This window comes from Felis catus, chromosome D4 (genome assembly GCF_018350175.1).
Source record: "Felis catus isolate Fca126 chromosome D4, F.catus_Fca126_mat1.0, whole genome shotgun sequence".
NCBI lineage: Eukaryota > Metazoa > Chordata > Mammalia > Carnivora > Felidae > Felis > Felis catus.
In genome coordinates this window covers 32,241,870-32,254,166 of record NC_058380.1, presented here as the reverse complement: position 1 = coordinate 32,254,166, position 12,297 = coordinate 32,241,870, and the positions used below count along the sequence as shown (strand labels likewise).

General features: G+C 41.0%; 1 protein-coding gene across 2 annotated transcripts in view; it reads left to right on the top strand.

Moving 5' to 3' along the window:
• Positions 1–12,297, top strand: part of GLDC (glycine decarboxylase) — a 105,536-nt gene that overhangs the window by 67,935 nt on the left and 25,304 nt on the right. For both annotated transcript variants that reach the window (XM_011288328.4, XM_045042922.1), the window contains exons 16-18: positions 3,618–3,693; positions 9,498–9,623; positions 11,053–11,202. In XM_011288328.4, coding sequence (XP_011286630.2) covers positions 3,618–3,693; positions 9,498–9,623; positions 11,053–11,202 — 352 coding nt within the window. The remainder of the gene's footprint in view (positions 1–3,617; positions 3,694–9,497; positions 9,624–11,052; positions 11,203–12,297) is intronic.

The following is a 12,297-nucleotide window of genomic DNA, read 5'->3' as shown; positions in this document are numbered from 1 at the left end:
ATATTAAAAATGACAGAGAGCATAAGTGGGATAAGGGCAGAGAGACGGAGAAAGAATCCCAAGCAAGTTCCGTGCTGTCAATGCCAGCCCATCTAGGGGCTCTATCTCATGAACGGTGCGATCATGACCTGAGCCAAAATCAAGAGTCGACACTTAACCGAGTGAGCCACTCAGGCGCTCCTTATGTGGCATTTAGTTTTAAGTTGCCACATCTAGCATTTATGATCATCCGTAGGATAATGCCTCTCTCTTGGATTACTGGCTCACAGTTCCATTCTCTTTCATTCCTGTTCTGAATACCTTGATTGGTTTCCAACAAGATAAGATGAGTAGAAGTCATGAGAAAAAAATAGAGGTAAGTATAGAATCCATTTGTTGAGTCCCCTTTCCATGGAAGAAAGGATATCAATGTTGACTGCTTCGGCTGGAGATGGGAACTAAATTTTGGGGGTTTTTTTGTTTTTGTTTGTTTTGTTTTTTTCTACCAACTTTTTTGGCTATTTTATTTTATTTTCTAATTTTTTTAATATGAAATTTATTGTCAAATTGGTTTCCATACAACACCCAGTGCTCATCACAACAGGTGCCCTCCTCAATGCCTATCACCCACTTTCCCCTCCCCCCTACCCCCACACCAACCCTCAGTTTGTTCTCAGTATTTAAGAGTCTCTTATGGTTTGCCTCCCTCCTTCTCCGTAACTTTTTTCCCCTCCTTCTCCTCCTCTGGTCTTCTGTTGAGTTTCTCAGGATCCACATATGAGGGAAAACATATGGTATCTGTCTTTCTCTGCCTGACTTATTTCACCTAGCATAACACTCTCCAGTTCCATCCATGTTGCTACAAATGGCCAGATTTCATTTTTTCTCATTGCCAAGTAGTATCCCATTGTATATTTAAACCACATCTTCTTAATCCATTCGTCAGTTGATGGACATTTAGGCTCTTTCCATGATTTGGCCATGGGAACTAAGTTTTGAACAAAGTCCATGCAGAGTACTGTTCTATATATGCTGAGAACTATATCCTACCCTCAGGGCTTACACTCTAATTGAGATAAGACAGGCACACAAAGTACATTGGAGTTCTAAAATAATTTTCAATGTACAGTGCACTTATAGGATTGTGTTATAACAGTAACAAAATACTGAGTGCATATGGGTACAATTATTATCCCTATTTTAGAGATAAGGAAACAGAGGCTAGGTAACTTGGTATTGGTGGTTTGCTGAAGCATATTCATTTTTCTGTTTCCAAAATAAAAACAACAAGTGAGCAACAACTTGTTTTTCCAAAGACAGGAAAATGGAAGACTCATGTCTGCCTACCTCCCTGGAAGAGGGAAGAGGCAGACCTCACTCAGTGTAAGTGACAAGAAACTTATTATATGTGTTAGCCAACCCTCCCTAGTTCGACAAGGGTTATGTGAAAGAAAATCACAGCTCTGAATCCTTTGGAAAGCACAATGTGCTCCGAGAAACAGTACTGCTCTCAGGGGAAACATGAGGCTCCTTGAGAGGCCAACTTGTACCGAAGTCTAATTCTGTCACTGTTGGCCATGTGGGCATGTAACACTTTAACCTCAGTTTCTTCATGTACATAACAGGGGTGATGGACCTATCATATGGGGGTATTGGGAGGATTAAATAAGGACTAAATAAGATGATGTAAAATGCTTTAGTGGCAACCCCCACAACAAGGGCTACCATTTCTCTGTACTCTGTGCAGAGTGCCTGTTAAGTAGGAAGTGTTTAATTAATGGAGCAACTTATACTTATTATTACTATTACTTAGCTAATCTACCCTATCCTATTGCTTTGCAAGTCACCACTTTCTCTTTCTCCAGCCAGGCTGTAAGCCCCAGATACTTCCCTGTTATCTCTCCTGACCTAAGTCCTCAATTCTGCTGTTTCCTAACACCAGACCATCAGTGTCCCCACAGTAGTTTGAAAACATTTCAAATCCAACTGGTTTTGTCCTGGTGTTCTCTCAAAATAAAACAAACAAGGAAACAACAACAACAACAAAAAAACAAAATAAAAATAGTGCTCCAAATTTTATCTTTTGGTTTAAAAAAATTTTTTTTAATGTTCATTTTTGAGAGACAGAGCATGAGTGGGGTAGTGGCAGAGAGAGAGGGAGATACAGAATATGAAGCAGGCTCCAGGCTCTGACCTATCAGCACAGAGCACATCGTGGGGCTCGAACTCACAAACTGCAAGATCATGACCTGAGTCAAAGTTGGACGCTTAACCCAATGAGCCACCCATCACCCCTAGCTTTTAGAAGTTTTTTACATTTAGAAATTTACCTTATTCTTACAACTTGTACTTGTAGAGTGTTATCTCAGTATTATGGGATGATTAGAATGGATGAACACCCAAACCACTGGGTCTTCTACAGGATTAAGGGATGGTGTAATTTTGCAAAATAGAGGAAATAACCACTTTGAATGGGATTTAAAAACCTATTACTCACTTCCCTTTCCTTCTGCAAAGACTACTGAGAACATTAAGTAACAGTTTATGATTGACTCAGTATTGCTCACTGGACTGTTATTAAGTGTGCTCTTAAATTGTTGCCTTCAAGGACTGCCTAGTTGGGTATGGACAGCTTCTAGCTGCCACATGCATGGGGGCATGGCAAAGCTCACCTAAGAATAAAGGACTATTGCCACACTCAAAGGGCATAGTTCCTTTGGGGTAATATCATCACTGATTATATATGTGGTATGGACAAATTCTGGTTTTAGGTGTAATAATTGTAATTAATGTTATTAAAAATTGTTCTCCTTGGGGCGCCTGGGTGGCGCAGTCAGTTAAGCGTCCGACTTCAGCCAGGTCACGATCTCGCGGTCCGTGAGTTCCAGCCCCGCGTCAGGCTCTGGGCTGATGGCTCAGAGCCTGGAGCCTGTTTCCGATTCTGTGTCTCCCTCTCTCTCTGCCCCTCCCCCGTTCATGCTCTGTCTCTCTCTGTCCCAAAAATAAATAAACGTTAAAAAAAAAAATTAAGAAAAAAAAATTGTTCTCCTTGAAAGATACACACTGACATTTGAATTGATAAAATGATGTGATACTTGAGTTTTGCTTCAAAACAATCTAGTTCAGGAGGTGTCTAGTTGGCTCAGTAGGTAGAGCATGCAACTCTTGATCTCTGGGCTGTGAGTTCAAGCCCCCTGTTGGGTGTGGAGCCCACCTAATAAAAATAATCTAGTTCAGAGTGAGGGGGTTAGTGTGGGATATGGTTGGAAAAAGATTGACCATACCCAAGAATTGTTAAACCTGGATAATACGTATATGGCAGCTCCTTATATTCTACTATTTTTGTGTGATTTTTGAAATTTTCTGTAATAGAATTCGTAGATACATGGTACTGAGCGAGGTTTGAAAGGCCCATTTCTGAGTAGGAGTAGATGAGCTTTAGTACACGGACTGAGTGCCATTCTGTGGTCATTCAACAGCTTTTAGGTTGTGCAGAGATCCTAGGTGAGCTTTCCATGGTGTCTGGTAGTGCCTTTTTGTCAAATGGAGAACATGCAGTCCCTGCCCAGTGAATAGTGAATGAGTCAATGAAAGCAAAGAGGCCCAAAGCCCTGACCCTTCTCTTCTTGTCTTTGCAGCGGAGCCCAGGGGGAATATGCTGGGTTGGCCACTATCCGAGCTTACCTCGAGGGGAAAGGAGAGGGACACAGGACAGTAAGTATGAGCAGGTGGTGCTTGCCCACCATCAGGGGGCAGTGGGTCCAGCTCTCAGAGTCCCTTTTCTTTTGTGGTTCACTCCTTCTAAGCCTTCTTGGAAGCAGCTAGGGAACATATAATCAAGAAACAGATTTCCCTGAACTGGCCATTACGATCCTTGCCCCGGAGACACTTCCACAGACCATTTTGAGGGAAAACATTTGAAAATAAAGGTTTTTGTTCAAGCCCAGTCTGTAAAAGTCAGCCAGTTGGCCATGGAACTGCTTTCCACAGGTTGCAAAGGATGGAAGGGGCAGGAATGTTACCCTTCCAGGTCTCTTCTCCCTTGTGTAGTCCTGGCCCTACACCTGGACAAAGGGTAGGGACTTGCCTTTAATTCTTCTGTAACCCCTACTGTGATTAGACACAGTTCTGATCATATGTATGCTCAAAAAATGTTTATTGAGGGGCACCTGGTTGGCTCAGTCAGTAGAGCACGCAACTCTTTATCTCAGGATCATGAGTTTGAGCCCCACGTTGGCTGTAGAGATTACTTAAAAAAAATTTTTTAATAAAATATTTATTGAATAAGTAAATTCCCTATTGAGGATTGTCATCTCTAAGCAGCAAAAGAAGATGGTGGAGCAGAGTTCATGGTTCTGCTTCAGTTTTTGCTTTCAGTATGGGAGTCTAGTCTCCAGGGTCCAAACTGCTTGTGGAGCCTGTTTAGGGACCCAGAGGTGCTAATGGGCTTGACTGGACTCCACTAATCTCCAAGTAGCAGTGCCTCTAGCAGTTGATCTGACATAGGCTTCAGAGTGTGGCGAATGAGCCTGTTTCTGAGGTCTTCATTTTGATGTTGACCAACACTGAGCGAGAACTTCCACTGAGTTGTGGAGGTGGAGTTCTTAGAGGGAGCAGTGGGTAGGGGTCGGGAGCAGGATAAAAGTGACTGCCCATCCCAGGAGACTTAGAAAAGGGTGCCAGGCTAGTTCTGGTTGCCCAAGTTAGTGGGAGTGCAGAAGCTAGTGGCCCTACCTCAGTCCATTTCTGGGTATATTAAAACTAGAAGATTATTTATGGCTAGTTGCCTGTATTTTGCAGTGGAGAATCTGAAAGCTGTTATACTTCACTTTCAAAAACGGAGGGAAAAAAGAATTTTCTTTCTCCTCCTGTTTATCCATCCTGGTTTCACAGGTATGTTTTCTCAGGCCTTTGTCCTAGTTGGGGAGTAGAACTAATTTTCAAAAATCTTTGAAAAAGAGGACATCATTAACTGAATAATTATTCAATCCTGGTTACATACAAGGCACGGTGTGTGCCAGTCCTGAGTTAGATTAAGTGATAAATCAGATAGACACAGTCCCTGACACTCCAAGTTGGGTTTCCTAGTGGTTTTGAATTCTTTAAGTTTCTAAGGAAATGTTAGTTTAGAACTAGAATCATTCTTTGGACCTCAGAGTCTCAGCACTGTCATAGCATCAGAAAGGAAACATTGAAGCTCATGTTGTCCAGGGAAAGAATGGCAGGTGACTGACATTAAAATTTCCCCTTCTGTTCTTCCTCTGTGGCTTCCATGTATTAAGGTAGCCACTGGAACTCCTTGTTACACTTTCTAACCACTGGGTGTCTGGGGATCCTGGGAAGGGATCCATTCGCTCTGTGTGACCACCTCCATGTTGCCTCCTTTTCCTCATCTTCCTCCTGCCCCTGCTTTATAAAGAGATTTTTGAGATCTGCATTGTAGTGGTCATGCTAAAATCCAGGTTCCATCAAATCTGTGATGTTCCCCACCCCTTATTGTTTCCAGGTCTCCACTCTGACATCAGGAAGTATCTGTGAATGTCCAGGAGTGGGGACCAAACCAGAAAGGTCAAGCAGAAAGGATGAAAGAACTTTTGATTGGGCCTGGACAGAGTTCTTCTGTGACTGACAGATCCTTTATGGTTCCTTTTCATTCTCTTTGTGTTTTCCAGTCCTCTCTTCTCTGTCCCCCTGCGTGTGATGTTTCTTGTCTGACCATTGTCCACACTGCTATAACCACAGTGTCATTTTTTCATTCTGAAGGACTGCAGGAAGCTAGCCACTGAAGCTGGGGAAGGGCCGAGGGTGGGAGAGACAGGAAAGGCCACCCAGTCCCTGAGCTTGTAGAAATACAGAACTCTTAAGTTTAGAAATGTTGGCATCCTTTCTAGATTAAAGATTTTAATTAAAGCTGACATTTTCAGTTAGAGAAGAAAATGACTTATTACTCAAATAATCAGGGAGGATTTTTCCATATCAGAAGAGTCTCAGACAGCTGTTCCTGCACAATAGACCCTAATGGAATCCAGTAAAATACATCCTTCTTTTTTGAAAAGGAGTGTGGGGAAATTGTATGCTACAGAACCACCCAAGTCCCTGATGGTTCTCTTATTTCAAGCTGTTTTTTGGCAATTATTTTTCACATTTGCTCTTGGGTTAAATTTCAGAGGTTCCTAAAATGCAACAACCAAGTTCTTGATTTACCAGTTTAATTTGGGGCACTATAAATTTGTTTAACAAACACCAGGGATTGTCTTAAACCCTTTGTAATTAACAACTCAATTTGTTAGTCCAATATTAACTTAGATTTGCTGAGCAGAGATGTGGTTTTTATACAACAGAAAACATTGACCCCACAGAAAATACCAAAAAACATCCCCCAAAATGTATATGGGAGTATTTTTCTCTTCCTAACTGCCTGAGACAAAGTAGTGGCATTTGGTTTTTAGATTTTCTTAGTGGTAAGAATTTGATTTTCCCTCACAAATGAGTACTCCTTCTTAATCCTTCACTCATTCAGCAAGTGTTGGAGAATGAGTTATGGGTTGGGTTTATACCAGGTACATTGGGGAGTTAGAAAAACAGCATCCATCTAAATGGGCATAAATGCTCCAAAGAGGATTTGTTTTATATAAACTAAAGCATCACATCAATTCCCTTGTGACCGCACAATATTAAAGTGAGGCAAAACCAACATTAAATAAAATTACAGAAAAAAAATACTAAAGTTTCCTAATTTTACATAGAAAAACAGAACTGTATAATAGCAACATATAAATGAGTCACTGACAAAACCGCTGAGACTTTTTCTGCTGCTCCTTATATCAGGATATGTATTAGTTTTCTGTGGCTGCTGTAACAAATTCTTACAAACTTAATGGCTTGAAAAAACAAAAATTTATCTTCTTAGTTATGGAGTCCAGAAGTCTGAAATTGGTTTCCCTTGGCTAAAGTCAAGGTATTGGTAAGGCAGTCTCCTTTGGGAGGATCCATGAGAGAAAATGTTTCTTTGCCTCTCTGGATGCCTCCTGCATTCCTTAGCTTGGAGCCCCTTCTTGCCATCACTCCATCCTCTTGTTCATCCTTCAAATTTCCTGTCGTTTTTAAAAGTATTTTTTAAATGTTTATTTTTGAGAGAGAGAGAGAGAGAAAGAGAGTGTGTGTGCACGTGCATGCAAGTTGGGAAGGGGCAGGCAGGGTGGAGACAGAGGATCCAGCAGAAAGCCTGATGTGGGCCTCAAATCCATGAACCACGAGATCATGACCTGAGCTAAAGTCTGATGCTTAACTGACTGGCCACCCAGGCGCCCCCATTCATCATATTTTCTACTTACTTTGTTGTCAAACCTCCACCTGCCTCCCTCTGCTGAGAGTACTGGGGAATGTGTTTAGGGTCCACTGATAATCCAGACAGATTTCAAAATCCTTAATTTCTCATCTCATGAGCCTGAAGTTAATCGCATTTTCAAAGTCCTTTTTGCCATAAGGATACATCCATTGATTCTGAGAATTAGAACATGGGCATTTGAAGGGGTACTCAGCATACCATAGGATGGTTTGACATTTTTACCTTGAATATATTTATTTCAGCAGAACTTCCCTGGTATGAATTCTTAATTTAGGCCTTTAGCCAATGTTTTATATTCATTAATTTTTTTTTTTTTTTTTTTTTTTTTTTTTTTTTTTTTTTATTTGAGTGGTGCCTGGTGGCTCAGTCGGTTAAGCGTCCAACTTCAGCTCAGGTCATGATCTTGTGGTCTGTGGATTCAAGCCCCACATCGGGCTCTGTGCTGACAGCTAGCTCAGAGCCTGGAGCCTGTTTCAGATTCTGTGTTTCCTCCTATTTCTGCTCTTCCCTGCTTGCACTTTGTCTCTCTCAAAAATAAATAAACATTTAAAAAATTTAAAACTTTCTTTTACGCTTAAGTATGGTTGACTGTATTCACTTTTAATGTTTGCCTTTTCCTTTGTGATCAATGTTCTGCCCAGAAGGGATCCTTTTATCCAAAGATCCTTTGGTAAAATAAAAATAACTTATGGGAAAGGACAAGTGTCTCCAGCTTTGGTTCTGAGAAATTAAACTCAATAAAATAGGGGAGCATTCAAACAAGAAAAAGGATTTGAATACAACACTGTATAACCAGCATGAGACAAATAACTGTTCAAAAGAGGCACAAACCTGTCAACAGAAGAGTAACACTTTGCCTCTGGCAAATAGATGTCTTTGTGTACTCCTGTGCTTTTCTGAAGTAGACACCTTTGCTGTTTTTGAGGAAATACCTGCAGAGCAAAGTTTTCTCTCCATAAGGCCATTTCTGTAATGCCCATCCATTTCTCTTCAAGGGGTTGCAATATTAGTTCTGGGACTTTAAAAAAAAAAAAAAAAAAGGAGGATTATTTTCAGGGTGATCATTGTTTCTCCTTATTGCTTTCTTTTGGTAAAACCTCTTGTGATGCAGTTTCCTGCAGTGCAGCATCATCAGATCTATCAGAGCACGTGTGTTCACTTGTGTTCACATGATTTGTAGGAGGAAATGAAAATGATTTAAATCTGGGAATTCTAAAATTGTACCCACCCTCCACCTTCTGTAAGAATTCAACTTATCTTTAAATGTTAGCTTAGGCTCTAGCTCTTGAATCACCCTCCCTTGACCTCTTCCACTTGAAACAATACCCCCCTTATTCTGAGTTTCTATGGCACCTGTTTATACATTTACCAGCATTGTCAATGTGCCCAGGACAGGTATTGATTGGTTTTCATGCTTGCTGTATGATTCTCATGGCAATTCATTGCACAGAATAAGCATCCAGTAAATGGTGCCATAATTGGTGTGTCAGCATAGGAAGACCTTGGAATTATGTCTACTGTTATCATCTCTCCTGTATCTCAGCAAAGCGAAGCAGAGAACTGAAGCTGTGATGTGGGCAGTTGGGTCCTAGAGTATAACTTCTAATCTCATGTTCTTATAAGATACTTTCTACATATAACTGAGACAAGGTCAGAATAAGCACTGACCTGTGTTTTGGTGTGCTGAGATAAGGGAGGTCAATACTGATTAATATTATAGGAATCTTTAAAAATTGTTTATTCATCGTTTATTCATTTTTGAGAGACAGAGTGCAAATGGTGGAGAGGCAGAGAGAGAGGGGAACACAATCTGAAGCAGGCTTCAGGCTCTGAGCTATCAGCACAGAGCCTGATGTGGGGCTTGAGCCTACAAACTGTGAGATCATGACCTGAGCCAAAGTAAGATGCTTAACTGACTCAGCCACCCAGGTGTCCCTACAGGAATATTTAAAGAGCGGTATTTATGGATTCAAACGGAACCTGCCCTTTTGGACATTGTTTTACAATACAGTAGTAATGAAATTATAGCCGATTTCAGATGTTATGGTCAGTTTAAATAAAGCATGTGGCACCTATTTAATCTGTGCTCCAAGCATGTTGTAGGACTTTTCTCTCATGAATAGCCTGGTGATGATTTTTTCTGCTTCCTTCCTTTCATTCCATTCCTAAGGTTTGCCTCATTCCAAAATCAGCACATGGGACCAATCCTGCTAGTGCCCACATGGCAGGCATGAAGATTCAGCCTGTGGAGGTGGATAAATATGGGAATATCGACACAGCTCACCTCAAGGCCATGGTACTATTCTTCCGCTAAACAGATGGAAGAGGTCTGGGTTGAGAAGAGGTGGTGGGAAGAAGGGACTAGATAGTTTATAGCAACATTGTCTTTCTTTGCATTCTAATTAAAAGACTGCAGTTTCTCCTGAATGGGTCTGGGGAAAATGGCATAAAATCAGAAAACCTGTCTCTGTAAGAAAAATAAAAAGCAACAGTCACATTTTTGGTCCAGAATAAAACCGAACATAGTCTACTTTACCTCTTCCTTCACCAGTCAGGGACAAGGTCCTTTAAACTGAAATCCTATTCTCTTAATTCGTGCATATGTAAGAAACTGAATGAATTATTCATGGTCATAGTAAGGCTACTCCTTGTAGGGCCTGCCTGTCTCCTTCTGCCCACCTTCCCCCTTCTTCCCCTATTAATAACCAAACAGGCAGTCACAGTTGTTCTCAATCTTTGTGTTGGGAATTAAAACATACATGTAGATTTTATAAATGTGTGTGACTGTCCCAGCCATTACCTGCTGAATTTGGGGCGGCATTCCACTCCTTTCTGCAACACCAACCCCTCACTCCCAACCTCCCAACCTCCAGGAAGAGGTTGCCTAGCAACTGTATCTGCTTTCCACTGGTGGACTGGAGGCTGCATCTTAAGAGGGAAGGAAATCAGTTGAATAGCAATGTGATTTTGTCAAGGTTATTAGGCATGGAGACAGAGAACTTCATGTAACTGCCTTCAAAGGAAGCTGAAAATAGCACTGTTAGTCTCTCCCAACCATCCCCACCTATTCAGCACCCCACAAAGTTTTTACCCACAGATATTCTGGGGCAGTGCTTGTAATTACTAAGTTTCCCCAATATAGGATATGACCTTTAAAATTTTTTTTTTTTTTTTAATTTCCATACGAGCTTGCCTGAGTCACTGGCCAAAAAAAACCCCAGGAATATGCCTTTTATATGTTTGCTTTCTGTGAAAAGGAAACATGAGGGAGATTTTTTTTTTTTTTAAATCAGAGCAGAACACTCCTTGTGGGAATTCTAATTTCAACAGAATGAGAGGGAAAGGGAATAAGGGTGGATATGGCAAGATGAGCAGAGAGAGATTAACTGTGAGAATAGACATGTCCATAACGAAAAAGATCTGAAGTAATTATTGAGATGACTAAAACCAAAGGAAAACCTAGGAGAGTTGAGCCCAAAATACCCAACTTCCAAACAGTTTTTTGGTCTTGATCATGGAGACTTAGTTTGAGGGGATTTTGTTGTTTCTTTGGAATGACTTAGGAAAGGAGTAATGGATTTTATTGTCGTCATAGTTTGAGACAATTCTAGAAATGAAAAGACAAAAAAAATCACCTTTCCTAATCCTGTAAGGTAAAAGCAATGGTTTGGGCAACAAATAAACAGTTCCTCTTCTGTCTCCCTCTGCCCTTTTCTATCCCATAGGTGGATAAACACAAGGAGAACCTGGCAGCAATCATGATTACATACCCATCCACCAATGGGGTGTTTGAAGAGAACATTGGTGATGTGTGTGACCTGATCCACCAACATGGAGGACAGGTCTATCTAGATGGGGCAAATATGAATGCACAGGTGAGCAACAGAAGAGGGACTCCCTGAGAAAGTGACAGAAAAATATTATTTTCCTCTGATTTCTTGACAATTGTCTTAAAACATGATACTGAATTCAGAAATGAGGTTGACTTTCTGTATTGCCAACTTCAAGGAAAGTACCACAATTTCACTGAGATCAGATTTGAAGGGGGCAATAGGGGAGGTTGGGGGAGATAAAAAGTTTGACAGGAAGCATGGAATAAACTGAATGTCAGAGTGTTTGATCTCTCTTGGGTGCTACAGCTATGAAGGTCTCCTGACTCCCTACAGAAATTCACACCCATGTTCTAGCCACTGGTGGATATTGATCTCCCATGGCAATGAACAAGTCCTTAATCTGGCTTCAATTTCATCAGTGTAAAATAGCTGAATTGTTCTGTCCCTGAAGGGCCAATCCTAACTGTGTTTGTTGAGGGTAGGGTGTAATGTGCACCTCTCTGCAAATGCTGTAGGGGTTCATTGGAGCAGAAGTTTCAGTTTCAGAGTTTTCTTAACTTCTTTGTCATTATTTTGTGATTGTGGGTTGTTTGTTGTTTGTTTGTTTGCTGTTTGTTGTTTTGTTTTGCTTTACCATTTCAAACTCTTTCTGCTTTTCTTTGCTTCTTTCTGATTCCCTTTGTAAGTGTAGTTGACAGATTGTCTATTGCTAAGAGTTCAGGAATGCACTCTTTATGTTTGGCACTTAATTTATGTTCAAAATTAGCCCTAATGCCTAAGTGGCAGGAAGGCCTGTTGTGACTGGTATTAGGGTGGTCTCAGGAAAACTTCCTTCCTTTCTTCGCCTTGGTTCAGCATCCTATCAGGTAGCCTTCCAGTCTCTTTCATTGGGGTACCCAAAATGCATGATGCTCAAAGCCAACCATGCGGGGGAAGTAGCATTGCTGGTCTGAATGTCATCTGTTTCTGCAGCAAGGAGGTACTTCCCTTTTGCTCATGGTGTTTCCTCTCCTCAAATCCGTATTTTGAAATCTAAATTAGGCTAAATGGTCAATTGCTGTTTCCACAGAAACCATAAGCCAGGCTGCTTATGGGATGTCAGATTTTGAATGTGGAACTCTTCCGGTATTAAGAACA